Raw genomic sequence first — 21,444 nt, 5'->3', positions numbered from 1 at the left:
ATTGTTTTTTCAAGTTAGGGAACCTCAGCAATGTCATACTTCATGCAAATAAACTGCAACAGTAAGCAAACATTCTGGGTAGAAATGGCAGCAAACTAGTAACCATCATGCAATGTCAGTCATGTTCACATCACAGGCAGGTACAATATGTTATTTACACGTTAGCACATCACAACTAGTCAAGGCAAGTCAATACCACCAACCTTACTGTCCCCTGAGGAAGTTGGTGAATTAGGGATCGTAGTTAAGATAGTCACAATTATTGTAAAGGAGCGAATCATATTATATTTTGAAAAGAGAAGACTTCGGGGGGACCTAATCGCTGCCTTCCAATACCTGAAGGGAACCTACAGGAAGGCTGGGGAGGGACTTTTTACAAGAGTGTCCACTGATAGGACAAGGGGAAATGGGTTTAAGTTGACGGAGAACAGATTTAGATTAGATCTCAGGAAGAAATTCTGCAGTACGAGGGTGGTAAGACTTTGGAATAAATTGCCCAGAGAAGCTGTGGATGGCCCCTCCCTGGAGGTGTTCAAGGCCAGGTTGGACGGAGCCTTGAGCAGCCTGATCTAGTTGAGAGGCGTCCCTGCCCATGACAGGGAGGTTGGATTAGATGATCTCTAAGGTCCCTTCTAGCCTATGCCATTCTATGATTCTATGATTTTATTATTCCGTGTAAGGAATTTTGTGTGTTTAAACCATCAAAACTCACTGTTTAAGGTTATTAGATTCTGCACTTCACAATCTAAATTCAATGGCCAAAAAATAGATGAGCTTGTTAAAGATTACTTATTCTCAGTTGTTTTACCAGTTAAAATGATTATAGGAGATCGCCTGTCTTAGTCGCTGCTACTTTATAGGGCTTCTGATATAAATATTAAAACTTAGGTATCAACCAGATGTCAGACTAGCCCCATTTTCTAATTCTGCATGAACTCTTCAAAAAAACACTTGCGTCTTTAATATCTTAATCAAAACCTATCTACAAAATGACATACTACAAAGGATCTTTAAGGCTAATTGCAATATAATCATGAACTGAGAATAATCCTGTCTACCCAGAAACACAGCGTGGTACAGTTTTACAGAGTTATTCTACGTGGATTGGTAAATGCACTTTTCACCTCCATTTCAGTAAGTACCTTTTCCCTTTAAGTATACCCATATATCGAGAGGGCTACAGTATTTAAACGTCTGGGCACTTACAAGTGGTACAAAAAATACACAGGCCACATGGCCATTCACATCAAGAGTACTTTACTTCCCACCAGTAGACATGACGTGCAGTAGTACTGCATGTAAATGTGTTTGGAATTGTAAAATCTATATACTTACAACATGAAAATCAGGTTCAAAGAAAATAATTGAAAAAATATCACTCACTACCTAGATCCATGCTTTTGGATTTTCGTGTTTTAACAAACTCCAACTGACTGGCATCTGAAAACTGCTTTGTACGCTTTTCTGACATGCTCTGGCGTCCAAAACCCTCTCGCTGGAAGGCAAGCACTGGATCAACATCTGGACTAAGAGTGCTGTAGGAAGGGAAAAAAATCATGCGAACATTTATCAAGATCACGCAACCTTTCACTCTGCAGAGAAAAGCATTTATTTAGCACGTGACTTCTACCAGCAATAAAGTACACATTTTAAATAAACCACTTTATTTAGTCAGTTACACAAATGATGTATTTGTTTTACTGCATCAAGCAATTCCAGTTAAAAAGTATCAAGAATTTCACTTATGACTTTTAATGAATGAAGTACATATTTGGTGTACTATATATATGCTATCAGAATGTACAGACCCAACAACAGGAATAATTTGAGGGAGAATAAACCAGTTCTGTTTTCTTCATGCAAAACAAATATATTCTGCTAATAGAAAATCATCAGATTTTTCTTCGTCACAAAATGTTTTTAAAAGCATAAACAGAATCTGTCCTGTCTGAAGCCCACAGACTTTCAATAAACTTCTTCATTTAAAGACTTTGCATAGAAATTTCTTTCTACATGTGAAATCACTTGCAAATTTTTCACAGCATCTCTTGGTTTTAACCTGGCTATGACTGACAAATATATTTTTACTCATTACTTCCCTACAGAGCAAGTATTTGCCACAATATTTCCACCATTAAACAGGAACCGGGGGTTACTGGACTCAGTTTTGGTCTCTGCTGCAGGTTTCCCACATGACCTCAGCTGAGAGAGCCAGCTCTCCAGCGAGCAGTGATCGGAGTTTCACCATGCTTCATCATAAGCATGCTGAAGATAGATTTATTCACATTGGTCAAACGTTGGTAGAATCATGACTGCAGGAATTCAGGCAAAACTTGGTGTGTGAGCTAAACCCTAGGCTTGCAATGTGTCACCACGGCCACAATGCATATTAAAAACAGTAAAAAATGAAAAAAAAAAATTGCAAGATCTCTTACTGCTAATAAACAATATGAAAGGAAATTCACACAAAGGTCTTCCTACTCCTGGAAGAGGAGAGACTATTAAAAAGAGTCTAAAGTTAAGCTCAAAGAATTTAGATTTCTACTTCAGCTGGCACAAAGAGAAGTCAAAAGCATAAATTACTGAGAAAAGATGAGTATTTTGCACCATTGTTACCTATCCAATAGGAAGAAGATCCCTCAAAATCCCCTCTTTGATTATTGTTGTACTTCAAGATGAAAAAGCTTAATGTTTTGTCACTGAGATCTCTAAATACACTAAATGCCATTCAAAATATTGTATGCCTACATGTTACTGTTCAGTAACATGTTTCAAAGAATTATCTTCTATTTTAAGGAGTCAGCATAATACACATCTCATACCTAGTAAGAAACAGAGAAATAGTGATTCTGCAGAAACCAACTTATACTTTTAAATTATGTAACGTGAACATGTTTATGCATGCCATGCACTATAATTTATAGAAGCATCTTTGATCAGGAAACACCTGAGTATCAGGCACAACAGTGAAGAAAGGTAAGGAAAAGTGTCCAAAGGCATCAAGTCCTATACAGGATGAAAATCACTATCCGCATTACCAGGCAGCCTAGAAGAAATTCAGTCTAGCAGTGGCAGATTTACAAATAAGATATGTGCATGTGACAAGCATATAATACTTAGGTGAGAGCAGGATCGGAGCCTCTATGAATAAAGTCAATGTCAACTGCCTTTTGACTTTAATGTTTCTGGCTCAGGCTCATAATGTTTTACATTTAATTACTGCAACTATTTCAGAGATGTCTGCACAATTTAGCAACGTTTTGAAGCATATGCTTAAAAGCTCTGATGAATCAGAGCCCGAACTCAAAAATAACTATTTAGTCCTCACACTCACTCCCACAAAATAGGGAAAAAATTATCTCCACATGATAGAAAGAGATAAAACAGACAAGGCCAATATACACTTCTAGCATTTGCAGCAGTGCCACATGTAGCTGAATAAGAACCACCTAAGTCTGAAAACGTCCTCCGAGTGACTCAACTGAACTTACAGGGTTTCAACACCTTTCATAATCAGATCATAAATGACTTTCCCAAGGCCACACAGGAGTTTCTGGCTCACTGCTAGTCAGCCCTGTCTCCGAAGGCCAGAAAAATGTGGTTTCTCTAAGTGAGAATTTTCTCTAGCAACAACTGTTAACACAGCTCACGTTAGTTTTCATCGTGCCGAACAAAATGTATCCTGTGACACCTTCTTCAAAAAGGGTGAAATTCTAAGACTATTTGTTTTGGCTGTATGCTCCGTTTTTTCATATAAGCTTTCTTTGATCCATATATATAAGACTTTAAATAAAGCTGACTATCATTTTCATGTAAATATGGCATGCACATATATATTCAACTTGAAGTCCTAAGAACAGACTAAAACTCCAAAGTTAAACAGAACTCGAAAAAAGGCATCACAGGTCCCAAAAAGAGCAGTGGGGTCTGGAACACGGCGTCAGCAACTGGGAATTCTGGAGATGGGATCCCAGCATTTCCACTGACACCGCCTTCAAGGGCTGTCTCTCTGCTTCCCTTATCCGCCCTTATCACACCTACCTTCCACACACATTTATTAGAGGGATTACTACTCAGTGTTTACATAGTATCCTGCAACTACTTAGCACCAAAAATTACTTGCTCTCTGACATCATGACATCTTGTACCTTTTTACAGTACAAATATCCGAGCCCTATGTAGAGTCATCAGTTTTCATGTCCTGGTTTACTTCTATTATTAACGACTCACGAGCGTGTTTTAGTAATTAAGGAAGGAGCAGATCACAGAAGTTCAAGTGCACGTACATTGCCTAAAAGTATTCAAAAGCCTCTGGGAAGATCCGTAACTGGAAAAGCCAATGAGCACAGAGGATGAACTAATACCCCCCCAAAATGCCTCATTTTAATATTTTTCAACTACATTAATAAAACACAGAAGGTGAATTTAGTGCAAGTCATTAAGCAATGCCAAACGCAATTTACTATATTCTAGCATACTTAACAAATAAGATTTCTGGAATGACAGCTGATCCTTAAAAGAATGTAACCGTCTTCTGACCCTCAATGTTATTAAAATTCCACTTATTAATCCTGTCTTATTGCCCCTTTGTTTTCATAACATTTTCATCAAGGATTAGGGAGATATTGTGAGGCTGGAAAAGCTTACATTTTCTTCTGTGATTCAGAACAGCTGCCATTCTTGTTTGGATAACCCTTCATCCATATTCTTAGTTTTACCCTTTGTGCCTTCCAGAAAAATCATACAATGCACCTTCGTTTTACAAGTCTGCCTTCATCCATTAGCAGCAGGAAATTAATGCAACAATCTAATTCTACTGCTATTTACTTTTTTACCAATAGAATACCTTATATAGCAAGGCACTGCACTGATCTACTCTTTTAAGTGCAATTGTATCTGAAGACCTTTACAATTTCTCATGTACACGTTTAAAGGTTTTGAGCGTGATCAATTCCACAATATCTAATCTCTATTTTTTTACTGTTACTTTCATTTTCAAAGAAGTATATGAATAGCAAGATACGCTGCAGAAGTAAATGTAAAAGCATCTGCAGGTTTCAAATGGGCTTTTACTTTATACTGTAGGTTTTTGCTCATATGCGGCTAAAAAATTCCCTCGGCAATAAGCTATTATGTGCCGCCTTGAGTACTATTCTATTTAAATGTCTCAGATTCTCAGCTCTGAAAGCTTTTACAAAAGACAGATGGACTTTTCAAGGGCCCAAATTACAGGTATGACTTGCCCAAGAGAAGAGCTGGAATGTTAAAAAAAACCCGCGCAAATGAGGATGAAAAAAAAGACTTTTTTATACAATTATTAAAACAGTGCTTAAAATACAGAACTCAGTTCCTGGACACAAGATGAAATAAACTGATATAAAGCAAAGAAGCAGCTGACAGGTGCATATCAGCTGACAGGTGCTATTGCTGTTTTATTAAGATATTGCTGACACATTCATAAGGGGCTCAAGAGACAAGTAAAATAAGAAAATGTATATACTTCACACCATTTGTGGTAATTATCTAGCCTCAAGAAGTGGCAGTGTACGGAGGTGGGCTTTTATTTTGCTATTACTATAGATAATTATAGGACTTGCAAATTAAATCTTAGATGTGTATTAATTGTACTATGCAATAAACAGTATTTCTTTGCCAGGAAACTAAGCAAGTCAATAATGGAGCTCAATGTATTTCTCATTAAGACTCATATTAAAATGTATTTCTCTTATATAAAAATGTATTTAAGTAATTGGAGAGTCAACCTAAAATTCACAGATATCATTTTTACTATAGATTAAACATATAAAGTTACTTCCCATAGTTTTAAATGTGGAACTATTACTTTCCATATTTTTAAATGTACAGCTATTACATTACACTGCCTTTGCACAATAGTTCCAAATCATATAATGGTATGAATGGTATTTCTTCATACATGACAAAGAAATCTTGACCAGTTCTTGTTGCACAACCACTAAGACAAAACAAAGAGTTGCCTTGACCTCTAAGCAGGTTTGAAAATTACTGTACATTATTAGCAAAACCAAGAAAGTATACAGAAGTCATGAAAGGCTTCTAGATATATACTGAAATATAAAAATAAAATCTTTGGTTTATAGACTTAGAAATATTTACAGTGAAGTTTATAAATAAAAATTTCCAATTGGAATTATTGTGTCATATTTCATAAACTGAAGTGTTTAAATTTTGCAAAGTTTTTTTTACAAAAGCTAGCTCGGTTGGCAACTAAATTAATATTAAATCATCAAATTAACACAGCTACATACTGATTTGGTCTTAACAATTAGTAACATTTCCACAAATGTGTTTTGACAGAGCACAAAACTGCAAACAGAAGTAGAAAGTCTAACAAATTATCTGTAGAGACTTTCTTCCTGAAACAGGGACAATTACCAGTTTGAAAATAGTGAAATCTAAATGTGATAAAAAAAAAGATTAATATTAGCAGTAAAGGAAAAGACATAACACCATTCAGCTCTTTTTTCCTTCCACTAAACCATGCTCTTACCAGTCTGTTGACTCATTAATTGCAGCTTTAGCCCATCCACCAGCATCAACAGTGCCAAACCCAACATCATCGTGGGAACTGGATGACGACTGGTCAGAGAGATGAGGAGGGAGGACCGACAGCCTGTCATCTTCAATAATGACAGTGTCATCTTGGGGCATGTTCACCGTTGGAGACAGCTGATATTTACCTGAACAATAAAAGGGAGAAAAAACCCAAAACCTAAACAATGGCAGAGACTGCCTTGAATAATATATAATCACAGCTGATAAAATGTCATGTCAAACTGCAATGCTACTGATAAGAGTGACACAACACAGATAATAAAATTAACTATGTCTCACTTCATACGCATCTTCCTGTGCAGAGGTCTGAAAAATAAAATACATCAGTTTTATGCACAGCCTACTGCAAGAAGATCAAAGAATCACAGAAGGGTTGAGGTTGGAAGGGATCTCTCATCTCCCCTTCCTGCTCAAGCAGGGATACCTGCGGCCAGTTGCCCAGGACCCTGACCAAATCGCTTTTGAATATTTCTACTCCACCACATCCTGGGCAACCTGTGCCAGTGCTCAGTCACCCTCACAGTGAAAAAGTGTTTCTTGATGTTTAGAAGGAACCTCCTGTGTTTCTGTCTGTGCCCATTGTCTCAGGTCCTGTCACTAGGAACCTCTGAAAAGCACCTGTCCCAGAAGATACTATCTTCTCTTGCATAAAATTGTTTGGTAGAAATGAAGAGTGAGTCCAACAGGGACTAACAGAGCTCATCACTTCTGATCAATCCTGCCCTCATGAAATTTGAAACTTTTTGACTGCTATTGGGAACTTGGAACCCATTAATAATGCCTCCACACATGTAAAAATTGTGAAAGGTGATTAGATTAGAACTCATGACTAAAGCTAAATGATTCCAAATTTTCATTCTCTTTAAAAAATAATCTGGAGGCATACATGCAAAATTCGGAAAGAAAATTTACATAATTCTAATACCACCAAATTCAAATAATTTTTAACACTGTTGTTAAAATGCTTAAACTAGAGCCATCGCATACGCAAAGGAGACATAAAGACTCAACATTATTCTTTGTTCAGTAGCAGACTTCACTGGGTTAATTTGTGAGAGTAGCAGTTAAAGGATGATATTTAGAGGATTCTTACAAACAGTAAAACACTGTTTCCAAGTAAAAACCAGTTTTAATGTGCATATAAATATTATAAACCCACTACCACTGCTGCTTTTATAGGGATAAATACATACACATGATTATATTTTCCAGTAATAATTTAAATGCATAAGATTCTGTAACAATTTTCGAACTGCTATATAAAAAGTAGAACCTTTAGAAAACTTTATGCCACCAAAACAGACTAAAAAGCTATAAAGAATATCAGAAGGAATATTTTCACTGCAATGCTTTGCAACAGAACTATGGTTTAAGTTTAATAAATCCTTTTTTCAGGACACCTGCATGAGAGTTGGGAGGATGTGGGTTATATAGTATTATTTGGATGACAATGGAAAGGTAGAATTATCACCATTTAAAAATTTAACTTGTAAGAAACAGAGATTATTTCATTATCTAGAAAACACTAAGCTAAAACTTGCTTTAAGGAAAATAAAGACTTGCAAATCTGAATGAAAATCATTTTGTTATCTGAGGCATTGGCTAATATTAAGTGTGATTCTTTCATATTAGCTGCACGTAATTTTAAATGTGATGTAATAGCTTTAAAAATATCTTTTCTTCGTGGATATTGATGCTTGACAATAAAGACCTGTCATTTAAAATGTCTGGTCCCAACTCATACTGCATGCAATGTTATTTCTAATGAATGATCATGACATTACATGAATTTTACTCCTGGAAACGTATTATCTTACTAAAACAATTAGTAAAATCGCCGCATCTCATGAGAAGAAAAGCATTAGCTTAATCAATTCTTAATCTGACAACAAACTGTAAATTATTCTAAAACTATGATGCACCACAGTAATAATATATAGCAAAACTTGTATTTCCATAACATAAACTGCTTCTATGTGTCGCTCACCAGCCTGGGCTGCGGCACCAAGGACACTGTTGCATCCTCCGCAGCCAGGAGGAAATGGCCTGCCTCTTGTAGGCAGGATAGGTACCTTGAGTTGATTAGTAATTAGTAGTAGTTCATTATCTCAATTCAGTCCCTCGCCGAGCCGAGAGCCCGAGCCAAAGGAGCCCGAGCCAAAAGAGCCGGAGCCGGAGCCGGGAGCTCGAGTGAGAGTCCTTCAGAGAAGGTAAAGCCGCAAGTCCCAACGTGGTATTCGCGGGAGGGAAGCGTGCTGGAGTTAGATGAATGGGCCGGGTCTCTGCTCACCCATAAAGCCTTTGTGAAAACAAAAATACTAAAACAAAAAGGGGGAATTATGGCACCAATCATTCTTATCCAGCTGGACTGAATTGAGATAATGAACTACTACTAATTACTAATCAACTCAAGGTACCTATCCTGCCTACAAGAGGCAGGCCATTTCCTCCTGGCTGTAGAGGATGCAACAGCGTCTTTGGTGCTGCAGTCCAGGCTGGTGAGCGACAACTGGTGACCCCGATGTGATACACTGATGAGACCCTGGGAAGCCGAGAGCCCGAGCCAAAAGAGCTGGAGCCGGGAGCTCGAGTGAGAGTCCTTCGGAGAAGAAGGTAAAGCCGCAAGCCCCGACGTGGTATTCGCGGGAGGGAAGCGTGCTGGAGTTGGATGAATGGGCCGGGTCTCTGCTCCCCCTTAAAGCCTTTGTGAAAACAAAAAATTGGAAAACAAAAAGGGGGAATTATGGCAACCAGTCATTATTAGCCCAGCTGGATTGAGTTGAGATAATGAACTAACTAATTAAGTAATCAACTCAAGGTACCGATCCTGCCCACAAGAGGCAGGCCATTTCCTCCTGGCTGCGGAGGATGCAACAGCGTCCCTGGTGCCGCAGCCCAGGCTGGTGAGCAACATCTATGGACACACCTGACTAATTTAGTGGCCTTCTACCACAAAGCTACAGCGCTGGTTGATGTGGGTAAAGCAACGGACGTCATTTTCCTGGACTTGTGCAAGGCGTTTGACACTGTCCCACATGACATCCTTGTCTCTAAAATGGAGAGACACGGATTTGACAGATGGACCACTCGGTGGATAAAGAACTGGCTGGATGGTCGCACTCAAAGAGTTGTGGTCAATGGTGCGATGCCTACATGGAGACCCGTGTCAAGCGGTGTCCCTCAGGGTCTCTTCTGGGTCCAGTGCTGTTCAACGTCTTTGTCAGCGACATGGATGACGGCATTGAATGCACCCTCAGTAAGTTTGCCGATGACACCAAGTTGTGTGGTGCCGTGGATTCACTTGAGGGAAGAGACGTCATACAGAGGGACTTTGATAGGCTTGAGAAATCGGCCAGTGCAAACTGCATGAGCTTCAACAAGTCAAAATGCAAGGTCCTTCACCTGGGTCGGGCCAATCGTAGGCACAAATACAAACTGGGCACAGAGTGGCTTGAGAGTAGCCCCGAAGAGAAGGATTTGGGGGTGTTTATAGATGAGAAGCTCAACATGAGCTGGCAGTGCGCTCATGCGGCCCAGAAGGCCAACCACATCCTGGAATGTATCAAGAGAAGCGTGGTCAGCAGGTCAAGAGAGGTGATTCTCCCCCTTTACTCTGCTCTTGTGAGACCCCACCTCGAATACTGCATCCAGTTCTGGTGTCCCCACCATAAGAGAGACATAGGTCTGTTGGAGCATGTTCAGAGGAGGGCCACAAAGATCATCCAGGGGCTGGAGCACCTCTGCTACAAGGACAGGTTGTGGGAGCCGGGATTGTTCAGCCTTGAAAAGAGAACACTTTGGGGGGACCTAATAGCTGCCTTCCAATACCTGAAGGGAACCTACAGGAAGGCTGGGGAGGGACTTTTTACAAGAGTGTCCACTGATAGGACAAGGGGAAATGGGTTTAAGTTGAAGGAGAACAGATTTAGATTGGATCTTAGAAAGAAATTCTTCAGTACGACGGTGGTGAGACTTTGGAATAGGTTGCCCAGGGAGGTTGTGGATAACCCCTCCCTGGAGGTGTTCAAGGCCAGGTTGGACGGAGCCTTGAGCAGCCTGATCTAGTTGAGAGGCGTCCCTGCCCATGACAGGGAGGTTGGATTAGATGATCTCTAAGGTCCCTTCCAGCCTATACCATTCTATGATTCTATGATTTTCACACTTCATTTTTTTCTACAGAAATGGAAAAATTATGTAGAATTAGGGGAAAAGAATTTTTCCTTCTTTTCTGGAAAGGTTTCATTTACCATCACTACCTTTGCATGCAACTATTAAAAAACAAACAAACAAATAAAGCCTTAGGCATAAAGAGCTAGCTAAAATCATTGCTGCATTGTACACTTTCCACAGGGAGCAAAACTGCCTTCAATAGAGATCACTGAAGAAGGCCAGAGAAGTGGCTGGAAGAAAAAGGTACTGCATGGTGAACATCTCATCACTGTCAAACTGAAACGAACGTGTTCAGTTTGCATAACAGCTGATTCTTTGCCCAGCAATAGCTTCTTTGACGGACAGGTTAATGTTTAGCCTGGTAATGTACTTCCTTCCAAACATAATGCCTACAAGCCTGTTAACTCTGTAGTTAATAATGTCTCCAAAGAATTGATTGTGAAAAGGTATAACCTTACGGCATTCAGCAGATTGAACTTCCTATTTGAGATGCTACAGTAATTCAGTAACATTTTTAACATTTCACTACCCTTTTTTGGATCTGACAAGGGTGAAGACTGACATTTTAATAGTTGCTTTGAAATTAAGCAGAGAACCCATCTGACATGCCTATGCTTTTCACTGCAGATGAAGCTAAAAACAGGTGAAAGGCTTCACCTTCAGCAGGTGGTTAGTCAGACCTCAGCAACAGACTCAATACGTCCTTTGTAGAGAAGTCAGATGAAGTGGACAGATAACACCCTTGGAGAAAGCAACTCCACAAATGTTGTGAGAAACATTACAAGGAAACATCAAAGAAACTTCAAACCTAGTAATCCTCAGTATATTTGACTGATCTACAAATCTGAGACATTGCTCGAGCTGTCTGCAAACCTCTCCAAGACAATAGTTTTCCCTCAGGCTAGAAAAGTGCTATAAAATTTAAACTCTGAATACACTTCAAGCCCAGTTTTGCATATACTAATTCAACTTCAGCAATGTAATCTGTAATAATATGTAGTATTTTGGATGGTGTAATAAGGAAAGGAGAACATTCTCCCTTTCAAGCATGTCTCATCTCAGGACAATGAGACTCAAATTTCTTGAACCAGTTACCAATCTAAACAAGCATAGCCTGAGGACCGTACCAAACTATGGGGTAAGAAGAGTTCCTATCTGTCTGTGCAGAAAAAGTCTCAGAACTTCAGTACCAAATGGCTGGTCTCCAGCTCTGTGAAAAATAGGCCAAATAGCAACATTTCAAACCTATAATAGTATAGATCTATAATAGACCAGAAAATAGTTTGGACCTAAATTAAACTACCAACATAAAGCACTCCGAAAAAAACCTGAGCATACACAGTACATAAAATGAGCAACAGGCTTACTCATGAAGAGCCCAACTACTCCAGGTCCTTTCAAATCTGAAAATCTCTGAAGTCTGGTTAATCTGTTTGCTGTAATAACTTGGTTCTCATGCTACACTGCATTCTCATGGTACTGTATCTATCTTGGTTCTCGTACATTTGCTAATTGCTTTCTCTTTAAAGAAAGGTCTAAGGACTCTATTGAACACCCTTACAATATGCTCAAAACCAAGTATTACTTTATGAATGACTCTCACGAGCACTTTTGATATCATGGGATTCAGACCAATGGTACATTTCAAGTCTCTTCCACAAGTAGAGGGGCCTTTCTTGCTCTGACATGGCAAGTTGATTCCTAACCTGCTTGACAGAGAAATCAGCAACAGCTACTCGGTGATGAATAATGAAGCATTAACCAAAGTAATAAATACAGTGATAAATAATAGAAATGATAATAAAAGAAAATAGTGTTGATTACAATAATAATAGTGATGAGACTTCCTACAGGAGGGATACAGAGAATTGTACAACGAGAAATTAGAATTCCTGCAGATCTTCATTTATTTATTTTTCAGTAACAGCATATTTGTCCACAGCAATATACTGAGTTTTGGCAACACTTCCCGCAGATACTCACATCATCTAATTTTCCAAGCTAAGTAGAGGTGGGAATCGGAATACATGTGTGGAGAATGTCTATGGACAAAAATGTCTCCACTATATCCAGGCTTTGGATCTCAAGAGAGTGCTTAGATCTGTCAAGGCTATTGTAGCAGACCATCACATTCTGATGAGATTCCTGGCCAGGGAACTGCATCTGCTTGTAAAAGGATGTTCTCGTTTCATTGACACACACACTCTACATCTCAAGCTAAATTTTTTTTCAGTAGTGCTTCCTCCTGATTCTATCCTTAAGATAGCAATTATTTATGTAGAGAACAAAGTGTTTCCTGTTGTGTAGGAACTATCAAATTTTACAAAGTTCTGGGAGCTCCTTCAGCATGAAAAGCAGATTCAGTGCAAACTGTTGTTATTCTGTGTACCCCCTGATAAATAACTTCTGTTTAGTCACTGTTAGCAACAAAACCCACCGTGTTCACAAAAAAATATCAACAGCTAGAAGAAAGAGATGAAAGAGGACTTTGTACTAAGCTGTTTGTTGAATAAGAATAATTTATATAGACAGCAGCTATGTATTCGCGTACTGCAAAACTCAGGAGCATAATGGATGATACACAAGAACAGTGTACCAGAAGAAGAGACTTGAATTTTTAATCATAGAGCCAAGCAAATCAGCATAATACAGTTGTTATTTTGAGTGTACTAATAACATGCTACCTGAAAATATTAAAAATAAAAAAAAATAAACATAAAGATTTATTACAGCCATCTAACTCTTAGAAGAGAAGACCTAATTTGCATAAATTAAAAAAAACCACCTCATCGAAACAAAAACATCATTCCCTGAATACAGGAAGCAGCATCTCCTCTCTATCAGAAATTGTCAGTGAAATATTATCAAATGAAAAAGCGTAAGAAAATCTTAATAGTCATAATCACCTAGAAAAGTAGATCAACATTAAGAAGCGTCAGCAACATTAAAAGATTCATGTAGTCTTTCTGCAGTAAGCAAACATTACTTTACATAATTTAAATCACATTCTAAAATTGGTATTTTATTCCCACTCTCATAGCAAGGCTCTGACAACCAGTTCTTGCTGTCAGTTACGAACTGAAAGAATAAGGAAATTGTCTTAAATACCTTTCCTGAAGATTACATTAGACTTATTTAAAAGTAACAAAACTCTTATTAAAAGTTTTGTTCCAACTTTAAGTAATGACTGAAAAGAGCAGGCATTTTCCAGACCTTGAGATTCTCACTTTTGAATAGTCTAACTTGGGAAGGAAGAAAACACAAACTCCATCAAATTTATCCAAAAGCAAAAGAAGCAGAAAGACCTACTCCCTCACACATGAAATCAAACTGTGACCTCCTCACCACAAGGTACCGAGAGTACTAAAAGTTTACATAGTTAAATCCAGTCAAGGGAAGTTAAAAAAAAGACATCAGGTGACTCAGAAAGCCTGTAAATCAAAGGGCTCCTCGATACGGATAGAGCACTCCAGGGAATCAGCACCGCATGAAGCACTCCTTTTGGCTTGTTTTCATGGTCAGGACCGGCAGGGGAAGGTACAGACCTCCAGTCTTCCTCAGTCAGATTGTTCTTAGGACTAATCCTCACTTTTAGGCCAATTTTCAAGAGAGGAGGAAAACTCTGGAAGAGTCATGTAACACCACATACACGTTCTCAAGAAAATAAAATTTCTGAGTTTTTTCTCATTAACAACGCTAACAGGACAGAAATTCTGCTGCATAATAAATGATTGAGTCTTACAAACGTTAGCTACTCTGAAAGAAGCAACTGTACCTCTCTCTCCCAACAGGTAATAATACCTGTCTGTTGTATGGCACTGCAAGAAAACATGCACACAACAATGTCACAAAAGATCATAAACACTGCATTTTTAACTTAGTGGTACTGATTAATTCAGAAAAATTAGCATATGAGAAAACTGACTGCTACCTAAAAACTGCTCTACGAAGCTACCGTGATTGCAGAAGAGAATGACCCAGTCCTGGCAAGCCCAGTTTTCAGTTGTGTTGGACTACATCACATTTACTATGAGCTTCAGGCACGATTTGATTTTCCATGTGCTTCCAACTAAAGCATCAATGGATTTAAATCACAACCAACCAATTTTCTACATCATTCCTGGTTTCTGAAAACAATACAGAAAAATGATGATTCAGAGGAAGTCAAAACATCAACTTCAGATTATAAAACACTTAGAAAATGCAGGATGGATTTTTTCCCCATGTCTATGTTGCAGAGATATCCAAAAGCATTCGATTTTAAGAGGTCTGGAAAGATTTTTTTTTTCTTTTGTTGAAACATCAGCTACTGGCTACTGAATGACACCAGACTGCTGAACCACTAGTTTGATTTGGTATGGTTAAGTCCTGCGTTCCTTTGATGTGGAAGTAAACTGCATTGCTGACACACATGCACATCGATTCTCTCAGGGTTCCTTCTCCCATCACTGGACAAGGTGTTTAAGCGACAACTCATTAACGCTTATATGAGCTCTACGTGTGAATCCTCTGCAACACTGATGGAAAAAGCAGAAGGTAGTGCTTTGCAAATGTTTTATCTAAAGCCTTGACACCACAAGAACTAGTCCCTTCTACAGGAGAGTCATGCTAAAGACTTCAAATTATTTCATCACTCTTGAAATTTGTCAACAAATACATAGGGTTTTGAAATTGTTCCCTTTAAGACCATATGACTTTGGGTGAAAAGGTTTCATGCTTTCTTGAGTCTCAGGAATACAATTTTTCTTTCGAGCAATAGAACAGAATATGATTTATTTCTAACTATTGTTGCTCAAACACACAAAAAAAACCCATAAGATTTAATTGATGAAATATCTTAAATAGTAAATTTGCAGATTTTCAGAGAGTTTAACAACAGTGTTATTTTACTACTGCAAAGAAAAAGCAATTCAAAAAATACAAATTTTTTTAAAAACCCAAACAACCCCAGAACAGATTGAAAAAGATATACAAACTGGGAAAAGCCTAACTGGTGGAGTTTCATTTCCTAAGGCTGAAAATCAATCTAAAGGAATTAAAAACTAAGTTCAGCCTTGCTTCATGTCAAGCTTATAGAGGCATCTTCTAATACAGTCTGTGTGTGTCAAGCAGTCTAAAAAATGTCCCAGATTTAATGGCCATGTCTTATGTTTAAAACTTGCAACTCAGGCAAGCAATCGCCGCGTCTTCTGTCAGGTGCTGTTTTCATCAAGCTGTTTTTTTGTGTTTAAATGTGAAAATCCTTTCAAACTAATCCCATCCTAGTCAGTAAATCTGACTACTCCTGTGGCAAGGCAAGTCTTTATTACCTAGCTCTATACCTCGGAAACTGAATTGCTGCGGAGCAACCACTAACATCCTCATTATCCACTGGGGCCATGCAGATGGTATGGCACAGAATCTACACAACGGATGCTTAAAATTAGTTATGAGGTTTTAAAATCGGTGTCCTGCAAAGTAAAAATTCAAACAAACCAATGAAATACCCGAATTAGCATAAATGGATGCAAGTTTGCCTTACTTAATTTATTGTCCCAGATCAGACACTGAAAACTATGTTACATTCACCCGTTACTTGTTCTATTACCTGCCACGGGATACGAAATTCACTTTATAATCCCATTTGACTTTCCTTCTCACATTAACTGTTTGGAAGGCTCACATGGAACAATTTTAAGGCATGTTTTAAGTCGGTCGGTACAATCTCCATGTTCCTTGATTCTCACATAATACATTAATTGCCCTTCGATGGATCATGGAGAGGAATAACACCACACCCCGATGAGCAGAGCTGATTCGACTCACCCATTATCCTACTCAGCGCCGCAGTCCTCGTAGGCGACTCACTAAGACCTTCGATCCCGCCGTAGAGGGAGTGGGAAATCCTCCGTTCCCGGTCGTCCAGCAGAGTCTCTATGGGCAGCTCAGGCCCAGAGGGGCTCCCAGGTGATTCCAACTGCACAGAGAGAGGAAAATTAGGGCGCAGGATCCTTTTAGCAGCATGGGGGAACTATAACGATTCGCCTGAGGCCAAGACGTGTCTGGGCACTAAATGAGCTAGAACTTCTCACCCTGGACAAATATAATTTGCAATGACAACTCTGCTTAATGACCACCTCTCTAAGTCACTTTACACTGCACTTCCCACAGTGCCCTGTCAAATTTTGAATCCTTTGGGAGAAAATTGGTGAAAAAAAAACACATTGCATTTTGGTGTCTCTTTGTTGGATAATTTCTTAAACAGACAGTTTTGCCTTTTTTCAGCGCTCTCGGGCAGACAGCTGGGCCATCGTTCCCACATTGACAGCCTGTTAGGACAAGGCTCATGTCAGGAGTACAGAGAAGGAACCTCATTCGGAATTGGGCTGCTGGTGCTTTTGAAGTGGTGCAATTTGATTTCAGATGTAATCATCACGGAAATCCCCAGGAAACTCCACCACATGTATTAGTAACCAATACGTAAACACTCAAACATTCTGTAGTTAGGAAGGACAGGAAAAAAAAGAAGTCGGGCTTCACATTAACTTTTATTTTCATTTTTTTTTCTTCTTATGGTGAGCTCTTTGCTCTGCCTTTCCTGGCCACAGGATACAGAGACCTCGTGCTTCTTTCAGTCTGGAAGCTTAACCGATCCCTGGCACTGCTGCAGCATCCAGGCAGAGCCACAAAACCAGACCTGACAAGACCTGAAGTGCCCCCCAGCCCAGCCCTCACCCTCTGGAGCTGCCAGGTCCCTGCCCACACGGCTCCAGGCAGACCGCCCTGCAGCATTAAGAGGCAGACAAAGTAGGTGGTGGAAGAAGTGATGGAGACAAGCTGCTTGGCCATGTGCACAGGGGAGAAGACTGTGCATATGGCTGCCTCCCCACCCCAGCTGCCCTCTGTCTGAAGGCTCCTCAGGGTGACTTCTCAGCTCAGCCTTCATTTGCAGAAGCTGGTTAGCCCTTGTTTTGTTGCATATGCCTTTCAGATTTTTCAAAAAGAAAGGAAAAAGTTGAGTTTTCCTCAGTGAGTCCCAGAGAATCAGAGCTCAGTGGAAAGCAGTGGCAGTGCGAGGCAAAGAAAGAAAACAGTTTGATATTGTCTAGCTGGGTTTAGCCAGCCCACTAGCCATGGGCAGCTCTGCTGCTGCTGCCAACACAGCCCCTGGGAGTGAGCAGGATGAGCGCCCATGTCCTCACCGGACAGTTTGGATGCCAAATTTGTCCACGCCCCATCACTCACTGCAGAGACAAGAGACTCCGTGCACCCCCACCCAGCCCTCACCCCATCCAGCCTTCCTGCTCCTCCAGCTCGCAATTCACCTGAGCTCCAGCGTCCTGCTGGTACTCGGTAATACTACCAACGGAACTTCACTGAGACCATTAAATCAATTCACCTAAACAGCATGAACTGAATCTAGGTTTATTAAAAAAATAAACAAATATTAAAAAATAGACGCATTTCGCAGAGTAATCATGTGAACTCACACATCAAAGCGTTAGCTGTTCTCACCAACATGCCTTTTCATATTGAAGAGTATAGTTAAATCTCAAGAACAACATCCTTACACAAATCCCATGGCATATATTTTATATATGTTGAAATATAGTGGGGACCAGATACTGCAAGATACTGAGCATGCTGCAGACTCTTTGAAGCCACTGGGAATGCTGATTCCAAGGACTGGTCTCTAAACAAGCATGAGAGGAGTAGTTCATTGTTTCAGGAATTACGATAACAAGCAACATGTTTGTTGGTTGTTTTTCCTTCTTTAAACAGCTGCCCATTATTAATCACTCTACCCACAAACCCCAGATGACTAAGAAACGTACGCTACGAAAGATTTTTAAAAATCTCCTTCAAGGGCTACAAAGCACTCGGCTGCGGTCTCCACAGCAGAGGCTTTGAAGTCAGCCCAATGGACTAATGACTTCTGACATTCGGGCGCTGGCGTAACGCCCACTACACCAAGGGGTGGAGGTTTGCAAAACACCGCATTGCAAAGTCGAGGAGACCACAATCGAGAGGTCGCAGAGCCTGTAAAAATTATCATTTCTGTTCAAAGCCATCATCTGTTTAATATAAATGAGATATTTAATGAAGTTCCAAATTGTAGACTTATCTCTCCCAGTTTGATAAGCACTGGGGAGATTTACTGCATCGGAGGGTCAACACAATTACAATTGGAGGCACGTCAAGCTGCAGGAGAATAATAAACTTGCAGCGCAAGTGAATTAGACTCAATAAGGTTTAAATTGTGAAATGAGGATTTGTTTTATTAGTTTTTTTAAATTGCAGATTACAACTGACAGCTTTACTGAAAAGTAAATTAAACAATATTTGTACCCTCTGTTATAAAGGAATCTAAGGCAAATTCAAAAAGAATAGAAATGTTAAATTCTCAAACATTGTAAGAAAAAAAAAAGTACAGCAACATTAGACCACTTGAGTGCTTAAACTTGCATGATAAAAGCATTAAATGATAAACTAACCTTTATTTCACTGCCTTTAAATAAGGTGTGAAAACATCAAAGTGTTTTGGGATTTACTCTCCCAGTGCTATATTGATGACTTTATGTAACAAGTGTCCAGCTTTTAGTGAGACATATCACACAGACCTTCTTTATGTGACAACCCATCAACTTTCAGACTCATTTGTAGGAAAGTCTCAAGAGATTTTCAGTAAGATACTGACAAGAAGAAAGCTTTGAATCAGACAAATACATAGAAATTCACTCCTGGTAAAGCAGTAAAGAACAGGGTAAAGAAAAGAAACAGCAGGAGTGCTGTGTTTAGATAACTGTGTTTTGTAAAGTGAGTCACGTATTTTATCATTTTCATGGGGAAAACTTTCTATTTCTAATTAGCATCTCAAAAGATCGGTTTAAACAAAGGCCTCACAGTCAACTACACAAATATTTTACAAAGATACAATGCTGTTTATAAAATAGCAAAAGTTAGACAGAAATTACACAACTTTTTGAAAAAAAAAAGTCCTTTCCTTACATTGTTAACAGAAAGTTTATGCAAAAAAAAAAAAACCCAAAACATTGACTTGGGAAACTCTGCTCTGGGCAAGACAAAGAGACAGTCAGTCCAAAGCAAGATTGCAGTTCAAATAAAGACCTGCTCTTCCTGGTGCATTTCTAAAAAAGAGCTTGAATTACACATTCCAGTTCCTTCCCTTAGCTGTTATCAGTGCTCTCTGATATAATTTATTTTGATTAACTGATAAAGAATAGGTAATATAAACAAAGATGTACAAGTTCCTGACCTTCACTAAAGGCCTGGCTAGGAAAGCAAGCTAGGCAGCAACTGGTCCCTATACTTCCTATCAATAGCTGCCCCTAGCAGGAGCACTTGGTGTGAAAGTTCAGTGTCATGGACTGGTTGAGGTTGGATGGCATCTCTGGAGACTATCTTACTCAAAGCAGGGTCAGCAAGAGTAGGTCTTGTCCAGCAGGGTTTTGAATACCTCCAAGGATGGAGACTCCATAACCTTTCTGGGCAACCTATGCTAGTGGTTGACGATCACCTCAGAAGAAAACTTTCTTCCTATATTTAAAGAGATTTCTTGAATCTGTGCTCACTGCTTCTTGTCCTGGCAGTGGGCATCCCTGAGAAGAGTCTGGATCTGTCTTCTTTATTCCCCTCCTCAGGTATTTATAGACCCTGGCAAGATCTCCCTGAGACTTCTCTTCTCCAGGCTGAAAAGAGAGAGTTCCCTCTCTGGGTCCTAGCACTGATTTATAATAAATTATCATTTTTGTAAAAATGCAATAAAACCTTGCATGCTGCACATTGTCTGTAGCTCCTTTTCTCCCATTCTGTTAAAACAAAAATAGAAACAATATTTTTTTTTCCTTTTTTAAATAAAAAAGGTCTCTACCCTGGCCCTTTCTCATTCAGATAAGAACCAGCTGTTTGCTAAAGCACTGCCTGTACCAACTAGCCCAGCTGCTGCTTATCTGGATGATAAAAGGACAACTAATGTGGTCCTTTTTACTTAAACACCACCATCCATCCTATCTGAAGTTATGCACATAAATATGAAAAAAGTTTATGCATGAGAACATTGCCAAAATATTTAAAGCATAAACAATTTTTCTTTTTTTTTAAAAAAAAAGAAACAATAATCAGACTTCCTTTTTCCTTCAGAAAGTATCCAAATACTGGCATGCCAGCATTATGGATTTTAAAGAAGCCCGTATACAAATTTCCTACATATTACACTGGATCCAGGGTACAGAAGCTCTTTCTGTCACACAGAATTGTTCTCCAGGCTTTCTTTTCCCTTTCTTACCTGTGTACTGTGACCAAGATGTCCAAAACACTTTAGCTTCCTTTTTCAACAGAGATAATATTACAATACTACTACCAATATTAAATATGTTTTTTTTGTTACCGCCCAAGTTGAGATCCTGCTTTAGGGACAGACTTTGCAAGACGAGAAAACGTAAGAGCAAGTAAAAGGGTCAGGTTTGATTTATATGCACAATCATGCACTGGTAAAAGTAAACTCAGTACAGCGTGTCTAAGAAATACTGCATTCTTGTTCTGACAATGTTAGAAGGCAAGCAGAAGACAACAAATGCTTTCAGAATGGTGGGAGGGAACCCACACAGCTCTGCAAATAGGAGCAGAAGAGAAGCTGGTACAAGTGCAGAACAGAAGACACTATGATACTACAAAATATAA

At 39.2% G+C, this 21,444-nt stretch overlaps 1 protein-coding gene across 8 annotated transcripts in view; it reads right to left on the bottom strand.

Annotated features, from left to right (window-relative positions):
• Positions 1 to 21,444, bottom strand: part of PARD3 (par-3 family cell polarity regulator) — a 479,965-nt gene that overhangs the window by 167,477 nt on the left and 291,044 nt on the right. For 3 of the 8 annotated variants that reach the window (XM_086614469.1, XM_086614471.1, XM_086614476.1), the window contains 3 exons: positions 16,570 to 16,720; positions 6,530 to 6,719; positions 1,384 to 1,535 (listed from right to left, as the gene is read on the bottom strand). In XM_086614469.1, the coding sequence (XP_086470595.1) occupies positions 1,384 to 1,535; positions 6,530 to 6,719; positions 16,570 to 16,720 (493 nt within the window). Of the gene's footprint in view, positions 1 to 1,383; positions 1,536 to 6,529; positions 6,720 to 16,536; positions 16,721 to 21,444 lie in introns of all 8 variants that reach the window. The other 5 variants (XM_086614473.1, XM_086614474.1, XM_086614475.1 and 2 more) reach the window with 2 other exon arrangements.

This window comes from Tauraco erythrolophus, chromosome 7 (genome assembly GCF_009769465.1).
Source record: "Tauraco erythrolophus isolate bTauEry1 chromosome 7, bTauEry1.pri, whole genome shotgun sequence".
NCBI lineage: Eukaryota > Metazoa > Chordata > Aves > Musophagiformes > Musophagidae > Tauraco > Tauraco erythrolophus.
This window is presented reverse-complemented; position numbering and strand designations above follow the sequence as displayed.